Raw genomic sequence first — 22,588 nt, 5'->3', positions numbered from 1 at the left:
GTACAGTAATTATTTACTGTGGTACTATGGCTGAAATGCAAGCAAACGTTCAGTTGTTGTAGCTAACAGCTGTTTTCATTCAGTTGCTTATGGCTGTAGCATTTAAGCAACGATTATAATGTTACTAACGATCACTTTTATCATTCTCTCTTGTTTTTTCTACTTATTTAACTAAAAGATATGATGGAGGAAATATTAGTATTCTAAAAAGTTACTTTTTTTATCCCTCATCTAGGCCAAGATATACCTGTAAGTTCATTGAATCTGATATTGAAAATTTGTAGCACTACCATGCAGACTATGGTAAATGATTGGCAAATGAAATTCCACATTTTAATTAAAGAGTAATTATTACATATTTGGGCAAAATATCTGGCTGTGACACTGTCTACGGCATCATTAACCAGTCCAGGGCACTGCAAGGTGGATTGTGGCGCCTGTAAACTTGAATTTTGGTTAGCGGTGATTTTTGGTTACCGTCAAGCCCCCAGGAACTGAACTGCTGTCAGTAACCTGGGTCTGCCTGTACAACTTTGTCTGCCTTTATTTTATTTTCTGAGGGAGGCAGCAGCTCAAAACTTGTGGCAATGTGAATATTTGGTATAGAAATAAGTGATTTTATTATGAAAATTTATATAATTTTTGAGAATTATTATTGATTTACCTTACTAAGAATGTATTACCAATTTAGTCTTTACCACTCTCTTTAAAATTTTGTTTATTTTTCAGATATACACAAATTTTTTTTTATTGTCTTCATGGTGTGTAGTGAGCTATACATGGTGATAACATACCTCTTGTTAAAATACAACAAGATCAGACTGACAACTCCTCTAGAACGAATTGCATACTTAAAGAAGGTATGCCCAAAGTTTATTTTTCTCTCAGTTGTATTTGCCATTGTTGGAAATACTGTGTACATAGTAAGTTATTAAGATGATATTTGAATCAGACAAACCATTGCTTTATGTTTATTGAAGGAAAAAGATTCTGAACTGCTAAGTGGCAAGAGTGATCCTCATAATGTAATATGGTTTAACACATTCCATCTGTCTACCCGCATCAATAGTAAAGCTTCAGTCACTACAGACAGGTGTTGAGTTGTATACTAGAACAATATCATCGCAAGATTATCACTATTTCCAAGGTAATTTAATCTCTCGGTCCCCATGAGGGTAACATTCCCAGCCTTACTCTGCTGCAAATGTCAGAATTTTTGCCAACGCTTGCCTCTGGTAGCATAACCTACAGTACATTTTCTAGCCTGTACTTTAGTGCAATTTTTTCCTTTGCCTACACTGACAGTATTCACAAGAAATAAGCTGGTAAAATGGAAATTATAAAAATCTTGTTAAGAAAACACTAAAATAAAATTTATTTCATGATAAACCCATCATGTATTTACTCTATTTGCCCAGCTTTGTCATAATTTCACCTTAGAAATATTCCTAGATAGCAGTTTAGAAATTATTGCCTGTGGCTTATTGGCAGCAGGGCATGTGCTCCTGCCCCTTTATTAGAGCTAAGTAACCAACTCAAACTGACCTCCATGCCCATGGTTTTCCTCAGAGAGACAATACCTCCCACAACAGGCTCAGCCTCAAAGTTTTCAAAGTGCCTGTCTCCTACAGCTTCTGGTCAAAATTTCCTCCAGACAGAGTTCATGGTCCTGTTAGAGATTAGAGACATCCCCGAGGCAATGGAGGATTTTGAAGTTGTTCTTCAATAATTCTCTAAGGCCCCATTCACATGAGGCAGAAACCGCTGTGGAATCCGCGCAGATGCAAAAAAAGTGGTGCCCGTACACATTATGACGGTTTCTGCGCGGTTCATTCAGTATTGCTGTGTAAGTGGAGGAAGTAACATGCATTTGGCTTCTTTATCGCCAGTGGCAGCGACGAAAGAAAAACAAAATTGGGTGCACCCTATTTTAAGGGACAGGCATACACGTGGTATGTTCGTGACTCTCTATCCAAAACTGAGAGATTACGAGCCAAAATTCTTCAATTATTTGAGAACGTCCGTTAAATCTTTTGATACTTTACTTACTTTGATTAGGGAAAATATTTCATTAAATAACATAATACAGGAACCTATTTCACCAGAGAACAACTTGTAATAATTGTATAGAACATTCTTTGTACATAATACAAATCATTCATTTATAATTGTACAGATTAAATCAGTACTTTTATTGAAAGATATCAAGGTATTTTGACTGTGTTTCAGAAACTTAGCTTGCAGCTGCTGGTGGAGGCATTGATGGGGTGACTAGCAGAGGTGCTGTTGGTGTGTGGTTAGTTGTACCTGAGAAGTGTGGATATGGTTGATTGTATGAATGTGGATGATGGACTGGTGGTATAGGGAGGAATGTTCCAAATGCCTGTGAACGTTGAATTACATTTATCATTTCAATTTTTATCATCAAACAGTTGTTTTGAGGCACCTTCTTTAGTTCTTTGCATATTGATAAAATAGTTTGTCATCATCTTAGACATTTGTTCATACTCGAACAAACCTTTGGTCTTAACAATAGGATAATTTCTTGCGCCTAGCTGGATCCGGTTATAAAACATATGAAAGCAAGGAGTCTTGTGATATCTGGCAAAGCATGCGTAGATCGGGTGAAGGATGGTCGAAGACCATTCACCTATGATCACACATCAGTCTTTCTTTTGACCGCCTGGGCGAGAGTCGTGTTAACCTCTCTTGGCCTTTTTCCGGTTCAATGCCCGTTTCACTTGCGTTTAGTGTGTTTGTGTTTGGCTGATGTTATGGCTTCAGCTCTTTCTCGGCATCAGCGTATGTGCCCCGGAGTTCCAGGTTTTCTGTGTTCTCGTTTTCTGGCTTTGGCAGCGACCGACCCTCACATAACGTGCAGTAGGTGTTGTTCTAATTTTTGTACTATTACGAATCCTTGCACGGAATGCCGGGCATGGCCTAAGGAGCAGTGGAGGTCATTTTATGGCAAGAGAGAACATCGGAGGGTTTCAACACTTCCTACTTGGGAAGGTTTTTCGCCTCTTCCCGATGTTTCATCTCCTGCAGTAGTCAACTCCCAAAGTAGCGTTGTCCCTGCGTCTCCTTCCTTTTCTTCCATTGATTTGTCAATGGTAGTATCGGGAGGCCACCAGGCTAATGTTTGTAATGTAGCCCCTTCTTCATCGGGAGTTTATTGGATGCCCTAGAAGGGTGAGCTTTTTCATCAATCTCTTCTCTTCCAGAGTTGGAGGCATCCAAAATGGCGGCAATTTGGAAGACGCTCGGACTAGTGGGCCCCCTGTCCTTGGAGGGGTTGCTAGCACATTTTGTGGAGGCTCGCATCCTCCTTCCCGGTCTGGCCAGGCCATCCCCCCTCTTCCCGGCCTTGTCTTAGTGGGTAACAGAAGTCGGCCATCTTGTATTGCTCCGCCAGTGTCTGCTGCCGCTTCGAGTCGGAATGATGCTGTAGCGCCAGCCCCATTGATGATGTCACGGGATCCATCTTTGTCTATTCCTCCGCCAGTGGCGTCTGATTCCCCCTCGCACCGAGAGGAAGCTGTGACACCACCACCACTTGTGACGCCACTCCCATTGATGACGTCTCTCCCAGTCGTCTCCTCTGATCCTCCTTTCTCAGCCGTGACGTCATCACTACCAACCAGTTTGCTACATCTCCCTTCCTTGGCACATCAGTCTGAGGTCATATGCCAGGCAGTGCTTCAGAGGTTGGACTCTGTATTGGATGTGAAGTTGCCTGCCTTATCGGTTGGGAGGACTGGTAGGAAACGTGTTGCTTCGTCCCCGCCTCCTGAGAAGAGTGGGCATAAAAAACCAGTGCTGTCTTCCTCTCCCTCTTCCTCCTCTACGCCCTGTCGGCATATCAAGCGTTGGAAGGCTAAGGACTTTGTCCTTCCTTCACCTTCGAGGGAGGAACAACGGGGACGTGTTCTTGAGAGTGCTGTTGTTTCGGGCAGTGTTAGTGCTCCTTCCCGTGTGCGATCTGCAGGAGATGCTTCATCCTCTGCCTTGAATCTCGGACGTGTTAAACCCCACCCCCTGTCCATGCACATCGTGAGCATGTTGCAACCTCCCCTGCCCATGTACATGATGTTAGTGCTCCTTCTTCTCCAAGGCCTATTCGTCGCTGTAAGGATCTCAAGGCGCCTGTGAAGAGGTCGAAGGTAATGAGCGCAGAGTTGGTGCAGCAGAAGTGTTTGCCTGCCTCTCTCACTGGTGCTTCCAAGAGTTCAACTATAAGGGATTCTCCTTCGATCTCTAGTGTTCGAGTTTCCCCCCCATCTCACGTACGTACATCCGCCACACACATGACCATTCGTGGACATGCTGAGTCATCTGTTAAGGTAAGTGATGTTCCTAGTGTTATAGTGGGTTCGTCTTGGAAGCCTTCAGCATTAGAATCTATGGCGGCCTCCATGTTGCAGACGGTTTCTTGGCTGGACCTGTGGTCTGTGATTATTGCCAAGATAGCTTCCGACAGGTCCCCGGAAGGGTTGGTGAGTGCCTCCTCACTTGCCAGTCTGTTGCAGTCTGGGTGCAAGGTGTTTTCATATTTGGCTCACCTCAGTGCTAATTTATGGGCTAATCTTCTTCTGATTAGAAGGGACGCGGCTTTGTCTAGGATGGAGAGATCGCTCTACACCGAGTCCTTGCTGGTATTGAGGAACGGAGATCTGTTGGAATCTCAATTTTTGTTTCCTCGGACAGAGCTCGAGAATGTGATAGACCGGCGCTGGGCTGACACCAAAGACAGACTGGTGCACCAGGCCATGTCTAATTCGGAGTCTCGTCCTCGAAGACGTCCGGTTCCTCCTCCTCCTCCCCCTGTCCAGCAGCAGTCAAGGAGATCGTCGCCTAGTAGGCCGTCGAGGATCTTGAGTTCGGCAGGTCCTTCCCGTTTGACACAGCCAAAGTCAGAAGATCAGCGCCCCTTTCGCTCTTGTTCCTTTGAGCCAAGAAGGGGCCCAAGGGGCAGTGGTAAAGGGGGCCGTAAAGTAAAAAAGTAAAAAAAAATGTAGAAATCAGAAAAAGGCAAAAATAAAGAAATTTAGTTTTAAGTTTTTCATAAAGTTAAGTGCTGTTTTCTGCCATTTGTTAATGTGTTTCATAAAGTTTAGTGTTAATGTTTTCTGCCATTTTTTAATGTGTTTCATAAAGTTAAGTGTTCATGTTTTCTGCCATTTGTCTTCCTCCTCTGTTGCCACTTTCGGAGATCACCTCACTCGAAAGGTAAGGTTTCACATTTTACTACATATGTACGTACATGTACGTGCAGTATTTCTTGTATCCTGTACACTAATACACTTTATTTACAGGTACAGTAAAGGTTAGGTTAGGTATTGAATGGTCCAAATTGTTGTATTTCATTGTTTATTGATCAATTTAGCTTTATTATAAAATTTACTGTGGTGTTTTTGTAGGCCTTGGAAGGAATTAGGCAATTTACATGTAAAACGTAGTTCTAGATACGAAAAAATCAGGTTACGAAGGCCGCTTCGGAACGGATTAATTTTGTATCCTGAGGCACTACTGTATAGCGAAATATTAGTCTAATATTCAAGACCGAGGACAAACAAGATTAATTGCAGCCGTAAACAACTTTTTGACAATAATGTTTTGAATGATCAGACATATCGGTCTCTTTATAGTACTGGCTCTTTTTTCAGTTCCTTGTATGGGTTACCTAAAATCCATAAAGAAAATGTTCCTTTACGTCCAATATTAGCTGCCTATAACTCGCCAAATTTCTAGTCCCCCTACTCAACAGTTTAACAAGCAATGAACATACATTACTGAATTCCTTTCAATCTATTCCCGAGATTTTACAGCAACACCCTGGTTATTTTATGGTTAGTTACGATGTATCCTCACTGTTCACCAATGTACCTCTCACCGAAACTATAGATATAATAATTAGTGCTTTTCTGGGCTCAGCCCGTGTCGCTTTGTGAAATATCCTTTTAGTTCATATTTCTAAGGTAAATATTGCTAACATTACCAGATAAAAAACCAAAATGGAATGTCAGAGCATTCTGACTCGCTCACCCTATAAAAAGAGGGTGTCGGTATGGTTTCTGGGGCGAGTGAAACCACTACCACGGGCCTCTTGTCAATTAGATCCCTCCTTCACAAAATCCCCCTGCTAGAGAGAGCTGTTACACAGCCAGCGTCAGCAACTACTACTACCAGCACTCCCACGCCAACACCAGCGCCTCTAGCGGTCATCCTTTCTGTTAGCAGAATCCCACACACACGTGTTTTTTCTTGCTGTGCTTTTCGCTATTGCTTTTTTGGATTATCTTTTCATGATGGAGCTTCAAGCTATTGCAGCAACTAAGTTAAGTACTGCCTAAGTGTTTCACGTAATTTTAGCCAGTTAGGGCCCGTTTTACCGCTTTTATTTAGGTTATATGACGGGGCTCTCTACAACATGGCTACAGGCTCGCCCCACCCGGCTCGCCTCGTGTAATACTTATTCAGCTCCTTCGGTCTCCCATACCGTTGTAGCTATTTCTATGCAGTATTTATGTTAATTTTTTGTGTTGTGCAAGATTTGCTATTTTATTTTATTTTATTGGGAATCCAGCTTGATTGAGCTTTTACCTTGTTACTTTAGCTCAGTGTTCATGCATGCATGTGCCTTTGTCTAGGTCTGTTAGGCATTTAGGACGCATGTCCTTCTCTTTTTAGTCCTACCACCCTGGCCGTTGCCCTCCGTTCTTACGTACCTGCAGAGGCCAGCTCCCGAGTAGTTAGGCGCCCTCCTTTCCAGGTCGGTTAGCCTAGCTTCTCTAGAACATTTCTTTCTCTTTTACTTTTGATTCCCTTCCTTTCTATTATAAATTTTATATTTATATTATATTGCATGTTTGAGACGGTTAGAGATAGCCTAGGCTATCTCTTTCGCCTGGCCTATCCGTCCACGTGGCCCTACCACGTTCACGGTGGACCAGGCGATCGCACTGAGCCACCGGCTCAGTCACCCCTCCCTGCCTCCCTTTCCCCTACGGGGGATGGGGAGGCATGTACCGCTCTCTCACGTTGCCATGGCAACACCCGGGCTCGCTCCCCTCCTCATCTCTTCTCGGAGAGGATACGGGAGCCTTGAGGGGGGGGTACACTGAGACTGTCTTGTCCTACCGTTCTCACCCTGGGTTCCACGGGGGTGTCTGGGTGTGCTCGGGTTGGTCTGGCCACCTAGCTGGATCGTGCTCGGACCCCCTTGGGTTCCTTGCCGCTCTCTCTCCTACCCCGGTCACCCCCTTTCACCCACCGCGCCAGCGGCGGGCTCCGCTGGTTCCACCAGCCCCACCATTGGGGAGTGATGGAGAAGAGCTCCGCTACATGCTTCTACTTTATTTATCTTGCATTTTATCATTGTTTTTGTATTATATATTGTGTTGTGTTTGTGCTGAAAATTCCGCTAGCCGGCGGAGCGCCCGCTCACCAACCGGGTTCTCCTCCTGTCTGCGAGTCTTTTCTACGGCGGAGCTATGCTCCCGCTGCTCTGATTTATTCATTTATGGGTTAACTCTCTCTTGTTCCTCCCCGCCGTTCTTGTACCCACCCCTGCTATAACTGGTTGCTAGTTTGGTGAAACTCCTTACTCCGGCGTGCCAGATTTTTCTAACTAGCATACCAGATCTACGGGACTCTCACCACCACAGGAGAACAGGAGAAGGTTAACACCTATTTCTCCACTCTGGCATATAGCGGAGTGTTATATCTCTTAACGGGCTAGTCCTGTTAACCAGTGTTGATACTCGTGTATCTGTCCACTTACAGGTTACCAACTGCCAGGAGTCCGGCTGTAACGCCGTACTTCAGGACCCCTGTGGACACGAGGTCTGCAGGACCCACGCCGTCTGCGCCATTCGCTATGGGGACATAGCGGTATGGCATCATGAAGCATGCTCTATTTGCTATGACCTTGTAGAGCAATTCTCCCCCGGTATAAGATTATACCGGAATCTATTTGCTATATAATTTGACCATGTAAATGTACTCCTACAAGAGGTACAATGACATTTTGAACTATATATTTAATCATCAAGCTTAGCCTTCCCTTCTAGGGCTTACAATAACCCTCTCTTCCAGGCTACCGCCGTGAAGGACGCCGCAGCGACCACCCTGAAGGCCTGGGTCGGCGGGTTCGGCAAGAACGTCACAAAGGGGCAGCCATATATCTTAGATAAGAATATGGCTCTCCGCCTCTTCCCAGGAGCCAAGGCCACTTGCTACGTCGACCCGGCAGCAGCGGCGCCTTACATCTCTACCATTCAGCTTCAGGTGGCCCAGGCGCTGGCGGCCCAGAGCAACCGCGAAATCGCAGACGGCGTGGCTACCCTAGACCTCAACCTGGAACCAATGGCGGTAGGTGATCCAGGTAGTATGTTAGATGAGGCAAGTTTGTTGGGGGCTCAAGGGCTTCCCTTGGGTCCTTCTGGATCTTCTTCACCTGTTCCTTCTTCTACCTCCTTTCAAGGCTTTTCAGAGATTGAACTTTCAGTTAGACCGAAGTCCACTCAGGCTATCCCTAAAGTGAAAGGGAAGCGTGAGTTGAAGACCCTGGAGAAGACAGCGTCTAAAAAAAACTACGTCTTCCTCATCTCATAAGACTCCGGCTCACCACCCCGGAGCAGAGAAAGCGAAGTCCTCTTCTTCTTCGCATTCGAGAGGGTCTAGAGGCAAATCCTTCAAGGATAAGGCCCAGGCTTCTACGGATCCTGAGCCTTCGACCTCTACCTGGGCACGCCCCAAGACTCCTGCAGTGTCCAGAGACCCGGCTCCTTTTGACACAGACGCATTTGCTGCAAATATTATGCAGCAGATTGGTAGTCTTGTCGGGAACCTGGTGCAAGACAAATTCGAGCAGATGTTATCGCACATCTCTACGTCTTTTGAGGAGTCCGGTCAGTCGATTCGAAACATTTCGGAGAGACTGACCAACCAAGAGAATCTTATGGCGGGTCTCCGGGAGAACCCTGCAACAGTCCTCCCACAGCCGGGTATGGCGGTTCAAGCCATGCCGGACTATGATTCTCTCCCTCCCTTCACACCTAATAATCCATGGAGAGTGTCGTCATATGCCCCGTTCAAAGACGGCATGTTGACGTTACCGGACTGCGGCACTCGAAGATTAGAAGACTTCGAGTTCCACCCCGCCAATCTGCAGCCACCTTTCATTGGCTATGCCCGTCTTACAGAGACGACGATGAGAAGGGAGGACAGGATACCCAAGGAAACTGTAATCTACAGCCGGGATCAGGCCCAAAGGGAATGGCTGAGGAGCTTGGATGACTGGGACTGCGTCAACACCAAGCTCCAGGCTTTTAAGAGTCCTTTTACTATCTTTGTGACGGATGAAGAGACTCCTATTCCTTTCACCACAAAGTTAGCGGAGCTGACTCTCCAAGCCGCCATGAAAGACGAGCCTATGCCGCAGCTCCGAGAAACCGAGCCAACATCCCTTCTTCTCCCTAGCACCGAAGACCTTTGGGCAGACCTACCATCCACATTCACGGTAGGTAAACTCAAGCCGGACTGTGCAATAGTACAGTTTAGCGAGAGACTTCCTAGGCTCCCGGACAATCTAATTCAAGCCGAATTTGATGCCAGGACCAGGTTAGGGAGGACGTTAAACGCCCTAGTGATGACAGAGGTTGCGGCAGTAACATACGGCACGGAACCTCTGTTCAAGCTACTAGCTAAAGCACAGACCCATACTGTGCAGTGCGACCTATATGACTTCATAGTAGCACAGCGGATTGCAGGAAGCATGTTCTGCAAGAGGCGACTATTCACCATGAGCCTAATAAACTGCTCGCCGCTTCTATCTGGGGTGCTGACCTCTTTCCAGAAGCGCTGGTTAATGAGGTTCAGCACGAAGCGACAAGGCTGAACCAAAGCCTTAAGGTCCGTTGGGGTCTATCGGCTAAAAGGAAACCTGAACCTTCTTCCTCGGCAAAGAAGTTGAAGAAGCCTAGAAAATTCACACCTTTCCAGGCTTCCCAGCAACAAGTGGTACAAGCAGTACCGGTCTCTCAGGTGGTACAACCTTCCACCTCGAAGAGTCAGGCTCAACCATTCCTACTGCTAACCTCCCAGAACCAACCCTCTACCTCGTTTGCAGTTTCACCGGCCTTCAATCCGGTTTTCGAAGGGCAAGCGTTCCTTTAACAGGTTTTGAGGAGGTAGCAGGGCTAGGGGTTCTTTTCCTCAAAGAGGTGGCGGAAGAACACCTAGCAGGGGCATGCACTTCCGGGGAGGACGGGGATCACGACCTGCCCCAAGTCAGTGAGAACCCTCAGGTAGGAGGGAGACTGTTCCTCTATCGCCACAGATGGGGGTTCAGCAACTGGGCACAAAGCATTGTGTCCAAAGGACTAGGATGGAGCTGGATCAAAGGTCCCCCTCCATCCAAGACCTTCCTTCAGAGACCAACATCGGAACTGACGAAGTATGCCGAAGAACTACTTCAGAAAGGGGTAGTATCAAAAGTCAAGCATTTAAAGTTTCAAGATCGCTTGTTCAGCGTGCCAAAGAAAGGCTCAACCAAACGAAGAATAATCTTAGACTTGTCCCGTCTAAACTTATTCATTCGTTGCGACAAGTTCAAAATGCTGACTATCTCGCAGGTGTGGACCTTACTTCCCCGTGGGGCCGTCACCACCTCTATCGATCTTACAGACGCATACTATCATATCCCAGTTGCAAGACACTTCCGCCCATACCTAGGCTTCAGGCTAGGAAACCAGGCATTCTCCTTCAAGGTGATGCCCTTCGGGCTCAACGTGACCCCCAGGGTATTCACAAAGATAGCGGAGTCAGTAGTTCAACAACTAAGATCTCAGGGGATAATGGTAGTAGCGTATCTGGACGATTGGCTCATCTGGGCAACATCCGTTGAAGAATGCCACAAAGCTACGGTTAAAGTAATACAGTTTCTGGAACATGTGGGGTTCCAAATAAACAAGACCAAGTCCAGGCTAACGCCGGACTCCCGCTTTCAGTGGCTCGGCATTCAATGGGACTTGAAATCCCATACTCTGTCAATTCGGTTGGCCAAAAGGAAGGAAATAGCCAAAGCAACAAAACAGTTCCTCAAGTGCAAACAAACGTCAAGGAGAAACCAGGAAAGGATCCTAGGTTCTCTCCAGTTTGCTTCAGTTACAGACGTTCTACTGAAGGCAAAATTGAAAGATATAAACCGGGTCTGGCGCTCGAGAGCAAACATCAAGTCTCGGGACAAGCTGTCAGCCATCCCGCCGATTCTCCGCAAACGGCTCCGCCCCTGGGCGGAGGTCAAGAATCTATCCAAATCAGTTCCTCTTCAATTTCCCCCTCCGGTGTTGGTTATCCACACGGACGCTTCTCTAAGCGGGTGGGGAGGCTACTCTCAATTCAAGAAAGTACAAGGGACTTGGTCCCCTCAGTTCCGCCAGCTTCACATAAATGTATTAGAAGCCATGGCAGTGTTCCTCACATTGAAGAGGCTTCTACCAGCCAAGAAATCTCATATCAAGCTGGTATTGGACAGTGCAGTAGTAGTACACTGCATCAACAGGGGAGGATCCAAATCAAGTCATGTGAACCATGTCATGATAGCCATATTTTCACTAGCAGCCAAGCACAAATGACATCTATCTTCCACTCACCTGGCGGGAGTAAGGAATGTGATAGCAGACGCCCTGTCTCGTTCAGTTCCTCTAGAATCGGAATGGTCTCTGGACAGGCTCTCATTCCAGTGGATATGCCAAAAGGTCCCAGGCCTCCAGGTGGATCTTTTTGCATCACAATCGAACCACAAGCTCCCATGCTATGTGGCTCCCAACCTGAACCCTCTGGCTTATGCCACGGACGCCATGGCCATAGATTGGAATCAATGGGAGAAAGTTTATATCTTTCCTCCAGTGAATCTTCTCCTGAAGGTACTGAACAAACTCAGGACCTTCAAAGGACAAGTCGCTCTGGTAGCCCCAGATTGGCCCAAGAGCAACTGGTTCCCACTACTTCTGGAATTGGGTTTCCGGCCTCAACGGATTCCCAATCCCAAACTGTCTCAGCCAGTACAAATGAGGACTGTGTTCGCTTCCTCAGGAATTCTCAAAACCCTAACTTTATGGACTTCATGAAGTTTGCGGCTAAAAGAGATGCAAACATTGATCCTCAAAACATCCTTTTCCTAGAATCGGATAAAAGAGAATCAACTTTACGTCAATATGATGCTGCTGTTAAAAAGCTAGCAAATTTCCTGAAGGAAACGGATTCTCGAACCATGACTACTAACCTGGCTATCTCCTTCTTCAGATCCTTATTTGAAAAAGGTTTAGGAGCCAGTACAATTACTACAAATAAGTCAGCTTTAAGGAAAATCTTTCAATTTGGCTTTAAAATAGACTTAACATATTCTTATTTCTCGTCTATTCCTAAAGCTTGTGCTAGACTCAGACCAACAGAGAGACCTAGCTCGTTTCAAGTGTCTAAATGATGTTCTCAGGACTGGCTTCAGATACTGACAACGATTCATGTAATTACATATCTCTCCTAAGGAAAACACTCTTCCTTTTAAGTCTGGCTTCAGGAGCCAGAGTATCTGAACTGTCGGCTCTCTCTAGAGACTCAGGCCATATAGAATTTCTCCCATCAGGAGAAGTTCTCCTCTCCCCAGATCAAAAATTCTTGGCCAAAAACGAAGATCCTTTAATGAGATGGGCTCCTTGGAAGATACTCTCCCTTCCTCAAGACCCTTCTCTATGTCCAGTAATGACCTTACGAGCCTACCTCTCAAGGACATCTACTAGATCATCAGGTCCCTTATTCACGAGGGAAAATGGTGGCACTATTTCCTTAAAAGGAATTAGACAACAGATCTTATACTTTATTAAACAAGCCAACCCAGATTCGTTCCCCAAAGTCCACGACATTAGGGCAGTAGCCGCCTCAGTTAACTATTTCCAACACATGAATTTTGATGATCTTAAAAAGTATACAGGCTGGAAGTCGCCGACAGTATTCAGACGCCACTACCTGAAATCCTTAGAATCTCTAAAATTTCCAGCAGTGGCAGCGGGAAACACAGTTTCCCCTGACACTGCCTAAGTAGTTTAGTAGTAGATCCAGATCTCCTTTCTACTACCTGCCTCACTAACATCCTTCCTGTGATCCTGCCACCAGGTTCACGCCCCTTTTGAGCCTTAGTTGTCAAGGCTATATCGTGATGTTTTCCTTATTTTAATGCTAGGAATACTCACAATTGTATATATTTTTTCTTGTCTAATTTAAGTTATTATAAGTTAGCATAATTCTAGTTTTTATGATCTCTTGTCATTTAATCATAAGACTAATCTAATTAATTTAACCCTTAAACGCCGAAGGGGTATATTAAAAATCGTCTTCCGTGTGCCGAGGCGGTCACGGAGTGAGCGAGGAAGCGGAAAAAATATTTTTTTCAAAAAATCACAGCGCGCTTAGTTTTCAAGATTAAGAGTTCATTTTTGGCTCCTTTTTTTGTCATTGCCTGAAGTTTAGTATGCAACCATCAGAAATGAAAAAATTATCATTATCATATATAAATAATGTGATATATGATAGCGCAAAAACAAAATTTCATATATAATTGTATTCAAATCGTGCTATGCGCAAAACGGTTAAAGGTAACGAGTTAATTTTTTTTCGTTGTAATGTACACTAAATTGCGATAATTTTGGTATATAACACATTGTAAAATGATAAAAGCAACACAGAGAAAATATTATCACAAAATAATGCATGAATTCGTAACGCGCGCATGTAAAAAAATGTTTTTTTCAAAAATTCACCATAAATCTAAATATTGTCCTAGAGACTTCCAATTTCTTTCAAAATGAAGACAAATGATTGAATATTACTACACACTTTAAGAGTATTAGCTTACAATTGCAGTTTTTGACCATCTCTGACGATTTAAAGTTGACCAAATGTCGAATTTTTTATATATTTTTTTATATGCAATTATTTCGGAAATTAGAAAAGCTACAACCTTCAAATATTTTTCGTTTTATTCTACATAAAATTGCGCACATTTTCACATATAAAACTCTATGAAATGCCTAATATGAAACGGAGCAAATATTCCGAGAATGTGACGTACGCATTTCGGAGATTTGTGGCTGAGAATCCGCGCGCGTAGGGAAGGAAAGATTTTTTTTTTAAATTCACCATAAATCTAAATATTGTGCTTGAGACTTCGAATTTGTTTCAAGATGAAGATAAATGACTGAATATTACTAGACTGTAAGAGTTTCAGCTTACAATTGCGTTTTTCGACCATTTCGGTAGAGTCAAAGTTGACCGAACGTGGTTTTTTTTTCTATTTATCATGATTTATATGCAAATATTTCGAAAATGAGAAAAGCTACAACCTTCAATTATTTTTTGTTGTATTCTAAATGAAATTGCGCACATTTTCATATATAAAACTTTATGTAATGGCTAATTTAAAATGGTGCAAACATTACCACAATCGCACGTATGATTTTTTCGGAAGAGTTACCACGCGGACGTAAAGAAAATTTTATTTTTTTCATAAATTCACCATAAATCGAAATATTGTGCTAGAGACTTCCAATTTGTTGCAAAATGAAGGTAAATGATTGAATATTACTAAAATATAAGATTTTTAGCTTACAATTGCATTTTCGACCATTTCGGTTGAGTCAAAGTTGACCGAAGGTTGAAATTTTGGCACTTATCGTTATTTATATGAAAATATCTCAAAACTGATAAAAGCTACAATCAGGACTATTTTTTTGTTGTATTCTACATAAAAATGCGCACATTTTCATATATTATACTCCATGTAACGGCTAATTTAAAATGGTACAAAAATTATGTCAAAGTGACAAAATAATTTCCGAGATGTGTCACAGATACTTTTTAGTGCGGCAAGAAAGAAATTCGCGCTGGCGCGCCTGCGTAACGATTGTAAACAAAACAACACCTTGATCCGTGAACTCTCAGCATCCCCCAAGGTGTGTGATTCAAGAGTTTTCCGCTGATAGGCCTATAAGTATTTTTCCGCGAATTTAAAAAAAAACTTTTGTATGTCGACGTAAAATACGTCCAGTCAGCACCCGAGAGACAAAAAATGTCGACGTAAAATACGTCCACTCGCCGTTTAAGGGATAAGTTAATTTAAATGTATATTCGCTAACTTTTTGTATTTTACTTAAGATTATATTCATCTTTTGTATTTCGTTTTTTATTATTTCCTTGTACTATTTAGTCTTTATCAAGCTTGTGGCCATTTCTCTGGTACTATTTCACAAAGCGACGCGGGCTGAGCCCAGCAAAGGGATTTTGACGAAGGAAAAATCTATTTCTGGGCAAGGGCCCGTGTCTCCCAGTGAAATCCCCCCCTTTTTTATTGGTCCCACCCTTCAGCCCAAGCTTGGTTCTCTAACATTCAAGGATGGCCGCTAGAGGCGCTGGTGTTGGCATGGGGGAGGGATCTAATTGACAAGAGGCCCGTGGTAGTGGTTTCACTCGCCCCAGAAACCATACCGATACCCTCTTTTTATAGGATGAGCGAGTCAGAATGCTCTGACATTCCATTTTGGTTTTTTCTCTGGTAATGTTAGCAATATTTACCTTAGAAATATGAACTAAAAGGATATTTCACTGGGCGACACGGGCCCTTGCCCAGAAATAGATTGTTCCTTCGTCAAAATCCCTTTATTTCCCACTGAAGATAGTGTTTTTGAAGGTTTTGATATTGACTCTCTTAGGAAACTTTGGGAACTGGCTGTGATGGATAACTATTTTATTTTTAACGGGAAAATTTACAAACAAACTGATGGGATGGCAATGGGCCTCTCTTTTAGGTCCCACATTTGCCAATATTTTTATGTGTCACTTGGAAAAACTATTTCTTGACCACTGTCCTTCATTTTTTAGACCCATTTTGTTATAAAGATAAGTAGACGATACGTCTGTACTTTTTAAAGATCAAGTTCATGCACATTTGTGCCTTAATTTCATTAACTCATTTCATCCGAACAATAGTTTTACTATGGACATAGAATTGAATAATGAACTGCCATTTTTAGGTATAACAGTTTCACAATGTAATGATAAATTTTTAACAGGTGTTATAGAAAGAAGACTGTTACTGGTTTGGGAACAAATTTCTTTAGCTTTTGTCCATTGGTTTTTAAACTTAATGCATGCAAGGCATTATTGTGTAAAGCTTATAATTTGTCATGCAATTGGGTCAAATTCCATGAGGAAGTAATTTTCTTACAAAACTATTTTAGCAGAAATTGCTATCCATCCCACCTATTTGAGAAAATCTTGAAAGAGTTTTTAATTGACATTGTTAAACTGAAAACACCCACTTTTAATGTACCTAGAAAAGAACTGTATATATCCTTGCCTTTTTGTTCAACATATAAAATTGTAAAACGGGAGATCACCATCATACTTAGCAGTATGTACCCATACGTTAAATTTAATTTTATCTTCAAGAACCTCTTAAAAATCAGAAGTCTTTTCAAGTTCAAAGACACCCTACCACAGTTGATGGGATCTTCAACGGTATATTTATTTACTTGTCCCAGATTTAATTTGGGAACCTATGTCGTTAATTCTAGTTGGCTGTTGAAGGTTCGCATCGATTGCCATTGGGGTGTCAGTCACCGAACAGGATTAGCTTTATCTAAGAAAGAATTTTCTGCAATATGCAACCATGCAGTCAAATGTAAACATAGCATTCAGTACAATGATTTCAAAATCTTATCCCAAGCTATAGATAACCTGTCATTACCCTTTCTCAAGTCCCTCTTCATTAAACAATTGTCACCAACCCTCAACAACCATTCACTGTTGTACAACTGAACATTACTTAATAGACCATTCGCCCATACCTTCTCGCCTTTGTTTGCCTCCTCCCTTTTGTCAAAAATAAATAATAACCTATTCAGTCTTGTCTATGCTTCTGTACTGTTGAGTTCTCGTTTCGCTATATTTTGCTTTATGTTCACCTTTATAGATACATATATATATTATATATAATATAATATATATATATTTTTTTTTTTCTTTTTTTTTCTTTTGTAATTATATATATACAGAAATTTTTGAGTGTTAGGATTAATGTTCAATATTTTTCTCCTGTCTTTAGTAATAATGTAATTTTCTTAGTTGTTCACATGTGGTTTTTGTGTTTTTAAGTGTTTTGTTTATTTATTTTTTCTCTTTCTCCTAAAAGTGTCATTTTGCTTAGTAGCTTTGCTCTTTACTGTTAATCTCTTATTTAATTAGTTACCATTTTGCTTTTATATAAAATTTGAATTTCACTGATGTAATGATAATTAACCCTTTAACGCCGATTGGACGTATTAAACGTCAACGAAAATTGTCTGTCGGGTGCCGAACTGACGTATGGTACGTCGAAAAAAAAAGTTTTTAAAAAATAAGCGGAAAAATAGTTATAGGCCTACTAGGTGAAAACTTTTGAATCACGCGCCTTGGGGGATGCTGGGACCTCACGGATCAAGCTGTTGTTTTGTTTACAATCGTTACCCAGGCGCGCAAGCACGAATTTCTTTCTTCTCGCACTAAAAAGCATCAGCGACACATCAGAAATTATTCCGTCACTTTGACATCATTTTTGCACCATTTTATATTAGCCGTTACATAGAGTATTATATATGAAAATGTGCGCAATTTCATGTAGAATACAACGAAAAACAACTCATGGTTGTAGCTTTATCAAGTTTTGAAAAAATATTTTCATATAATAACGATAAGTGCCAAAATTTCAACCTTCGGTCAACTTTGACTCTACCGAAATGGTCAAAAAACGCCATTGTAAGCTAAATCTCTTACATTCTAGTAATACTCAATCATTTACCTTCATTTTGCAACAAATTGGAAGTCTCTAGCACAATATTTCGATTTATGGTGAATTTTAGAAAAAAACTTTTTCCTATGTCCGCATGGTAACTGCCGAAAAAATCAAATTTTTTTCGTCCGATTGTTGTCATGTTTGCACAGTTTTATATTAGCCGTTACATAAAGTTTTATATATGAAAATGTGAGCAATTTAATGTACAATACAACTAAAAACAACCCATGGTTGTAGCTTTTATCAGTTTTGAAATATTTTCATATAAATATCAATAAGTGCCAAAATATCAACCTTCGGTCAACTTTGACTCAACCGAAATGGTCGAAAAACACAATTGTAAGCTAAAACTCTTACATTCTAGTAATATTCAATCATTTACCTTTATTTTGCAACAAATTGGAAGTCTCTAGCACAATATTTTGATTTATGATGAATTTATGAAAAAACATTTTCCTTACATCCGCGCGGTAACTCTTCTGAAAATAATAAGAAATTTTTACGTCTGATTGTCGTAATGTTTGCAATATTTTAAATTAGCCGTTACATAAAGTTTTATATATGAAAATGTGCGCAATTTTCATGTACAATACAACGGGAAACAACCCATGGTTGTAGCTTTTATCAGTTTTGAAATATTTTCATATAAAAAACGATAAGTGCAAAAATTTCAACCTATGGTCAACTTTGACTCGACCTAAATGGTAAAAAAACGCAATTGTAAGCTAAAGCTCTTACATTCTAGTGATATTCAATCATTTACCTTTATTTTGCAACAAATAAGAAGTCTCTAGCACAATATTTTGATTTATGGTGAATTTATGAAAAAAATTTTTCCTTAGGTCTGTGCGGTAACTCTTCCGAAAAAATCATAAATTTTTTCGTCTGATTGTCGTAATGTTTGCACCATTTTAAATTAGCCGTTACATAAAGTTTTATGTATGAAAATGTGTGCAATTTCATGTAGAATACATCTAAAAACAACCCATGGTTGTAGCTTTTATCAGTTTTGAAATATTTTCATATAAATAACGATAAATAGAAAAATTTGACCTTCGGTCAACTTTAACTCGACTGAAATGGTAGAAAACTGCAATTGTAAGCTACAACACTTACAGTCTAGTAATATTCAATCAATTACCTTCATTTTGCAACAAACAGGAAGTCTCTAGCACAATATTTGGATTTATGGTGAATTTTTTGAAACGGCTTTTTTTTTTTACGTCCTCACGTTACGAATTCATGCATCATATTGTGATAATATTTTCTCTGTGTTGCTTTGATGATCGTTTTACAATTTGTTATATACCAAAATCATTGCAATTTAGTTTAAAATACACCGAAAAAATAATGAACTCATTAGCTTTAACCTTTTGCTCACAGCGCGATTTGTATACAATTATATATGAAATTTTTTTCACGCTGTCATATATTCCAATATTTATATATGATAATGATATTTTTTTTCATTTTTGATGGTTGCATACTAAACTTAAGGCAATGACAAAAAGGGAGCCAAAAATGAACTCTTAATCTTGAAAATTATGTGTGCTGTGATTTTTTGAAAAAAACTTTTTTTCCGGTTCGGCGCTCACTCGCGAACGCCGCTGGCATATGGGAGACACTTTCGGAAATACTGACTCAGCGTTTAAGGGTTAATCTATATAATTTTAAAAAAATATAATTTACTACTGTTCCCCATTTTAGTCTGATTTAATGTATAGAATTTTGATTTTTCCCAGTTTTTAGCCCTGAAGATGGGATTTGTATCCCGAAACGTAGGCGTTGGATAGAAAAGGGATTTTGACAAAGGAAAAATCTATTTCTGGGCAGTGACCTGTGTCACCCAGTGAAATGGTTCCTTTAGCACTCATTTCTAGGTATAAATACAGGCGGTCCCCGGGTTACGACGGTTCCGGCTTACGACGTTCCGAGGTTACGACGCTTTTTCTTAAATATTCAATGGAAAAATCCGTCCTGGGTTACGACGCTTGTTCCGAGGTTACGACGCTGACGCTTCCGACGCTCCGAGTTAATGACGCTTTTAAAAAACGCATACTATGATAAAAATCCTTTATAGTTTAGCACAGTATATTAATAAAAATAAGTTTCTGGTTAGATTACAACAAAAATTTTGAGGTTATGATGATTTTCGACACTTTTTATGTCATATTTTTCGATGTTTTTTAGTGACGCCTCATATGCGGAACTAGTTTCCGAGCGAATGAATACATACTAGCTTGTGGTGCGCAAAGTTTACATATAACAGTCCAAAAGCGCAAATAATGAAAAAATCATTGCTTGTTTCCAGTAATAATAACAAAACGAAGTTTCTGGTTAGACTGCAACGCAAATTCCAAGTATCCAAAGAGAGACATTATCCAGTAATTTGATCAGAGAGAGAGAGAGAGAGAGAGAGAGAGAGAGAGAGAGAGAGAGAGAGAGAGAGAGAGAGAGAGAGAGAGAGAGAGAGGCGTCTTCCGACGCTCCGAGTTAAGGACAGAGAAGTGTTCATTTCATTAAACGGCCTCTGACTCATGCCAGTAAATGTTTTGTTGATACTAATAATATAAGCCTATTTAAAGATACGTTTACTTTAATTAGTCTATATGATACGTAAATAGTAATCAACTGTTCTTGTAGCCCTCAAGATTTGGCAAAATCGAAGTATCCAAAGAGAGACATTACCCAGTAACTGGAACCTTGACATACAAATTTAATTTGTTCCGTTACCATCGTCGTATATCAAAACAGTTGTATCTCAAAGCATTTTTTTCCCTCCATTAAAAATAATGTAATATGTATTAATCCGTTCTAGCGCTATGAAACCACACCTAAACACAGCTAAATTACATATAATATACACAATTTATACACAAATAAACGAGTAATAACACACATAATGATAAAATAACATAGCAATGTGATAAATGATAATAAATGTTAATAAAATCAATTAAAAAAAAGAAAGGAATTTTACTTACCACAACAAAAGATGACGTGAGGCCAGCAGGGGGAGGAGGTAGGGAAGGGAGGCAGGGAACGATTTGTTCTTTTTTTATTTACGTATGTACACTAATAACTACGTAATAAACACAAATGAAATAACATTGCTAAACTAATTTTTATTTATTTTTTTTAATCAGTTCGTAGTTTAGAAATAATGGTGATGCCTTTGGAAGGTTTTTATAGCTTCCTTCTGCTTGATGATCGTAAATATTGTAGAAGGATTTCGACCATACTCGTTTGCCAAATCGACGATACGAACGCCACGTTCATGCTTTGCTATAATTTCATGTTTTGCTTCCATCGAAATCATTTTCTTGGGTTTTTTCTTATCACCTGCTTTGTCTTTAGCTTTGAGACCCATGGTTAATAATAAAATAGACAAAATAACATGAAAAATAGGCGCAAATACAACGAACTAAACAACGACTTGTTAACATGCAGCACCAACAAACAAACAGACTGAACGCCATTTATCGGTCGCTTATACAACTAACACTCATCGCAAAATCGTATCTCAAATATTTCGTTGTATATCAAAGCTTATATTTTCGCAAATTTTCTGTTGTATCTCAAAACATTCGTATATTAGGGCAATCGTATGTCAAGGTTCCAGTGTAATTTGATCAGAGAGAGAGAGACGCCTTGGCAACAATGGTCTCGGAGATTGACGTAACGTTTATTTTCTGAACAGATAGGACAAAGAAGTGTTCGTTTCATTAAACGGCCTCTGACTCATGGCAGGAAATGTTTTGTTGATACTAATATATAAGCCTATTTAAGATACGTTTACTTTAATTAGTCTATATGATACGTAAATAGTAATCAGCTGTTCTTGTAGCCCTCAAGATTTGGCAAAATCACTCCAGTTGTACATAAACTTCAAGAATGGTAGTGTCACCAGAGGATTTACAATAGTTTTTACCTTCAAGGACCAGCATTCTTTTATGAAAATAACTCCAGGTTGTACATAAAACTACAGGAAACAACATGTAGTGTAACCAAAGGATTACAAGTAAGGTTTTTATAACTTTTTATTAGTTTAAGACATATTTCCAAGCGTCGTTCCGGGGATTGCCTGTATTGCTAAATATACCAGAGAAAAAAGCTATATGGTAATGCCAGAATATTCTGGCTCGCTCACCTTTATTTAAGGTATCGGTATGGTATCTGGGGTGAGTGTAACCACTACCAGAGGTCCCCTGCCATTTATTCTTCTTCCTTTCTCAATATCCATCGTCTACAGAGGAGCTGTTCTAGGCCCCTGCTACCCGCTACTGCTACGGCTAGCGCTTTGTTTACCATTCCTGTAGATAGCACCCAAGCTTGGGCCAGATTAGGGTGTGGAAGTTAGAGGGTAGGTTTCACTGGGCGACACATGTCACTGCCCAGAAATAGATTTTTCCTTTGTCAAAATCCTTTTTCTGGGCCTACCCTGTGTCGCTCCGTGAAATCGTAACAGAGAATTGGCCCCACCAGCTTGGAAAGTTAGTGTAGATAAATTACTGTAAGGAAATTGAAAGCTGTATAATTATTAAATACTATTTAATAATAATTATTCAATCTACAATACTTAATAAATTTCCTTAATACTATGAAGATTTTTAATGATGTCCTTAAACTACAGTTCTTATCTACTAATAGGGTTGTATAACCCGACATATAACATTAAATGAATCCTACACCACTAAACAG

The 22,588-nt window shown here is 40.8% G+C and overlaps 1 protein-coding gene across 1 annotated transcript in view; it reads left to right on the top strand.

The window, feature by feature from the left end:
* Window positions 1–22,588, top strand: part of LOC135221411 (post-GPI attachment to proteins factor 2-like) — a 300,470-nt gene that overhangs the window by 184,153 nt on the left and 93,729 nt on the right. Inside the window, exon 4 of the mRNA XM_064259194.1 lies at window positions 730–860. Coding sequence (XP_064115264.1) covers window positions 730–860 — 131 coding nt within the window. The remainder of the gene's footprint in view (window positions 1–729; window positions 861–22,588) is intronic.

Source organism: Macrobrachium nipponense, chromosome 20 (genome assembly GCF_015104395.2).
Source record: "Macrobrachium nipponense isolate FS-2020 chromosome 20, ASM1510439v2, whole genome shotgun sequence".
In the NCBI taxonomy this organism is placed as follows: Eukaryota; Metazoa; Arthropoda; class Malacostraca; order Decapoda; family Palaemonidae; genus Macrobrachium; species Macrobrachium nipponense.
The sequence above is the reverse complement of the archived record's forward strand: the minus strand, read 5'-3'. Positions and strand labels throughout refer to the sequence as shown.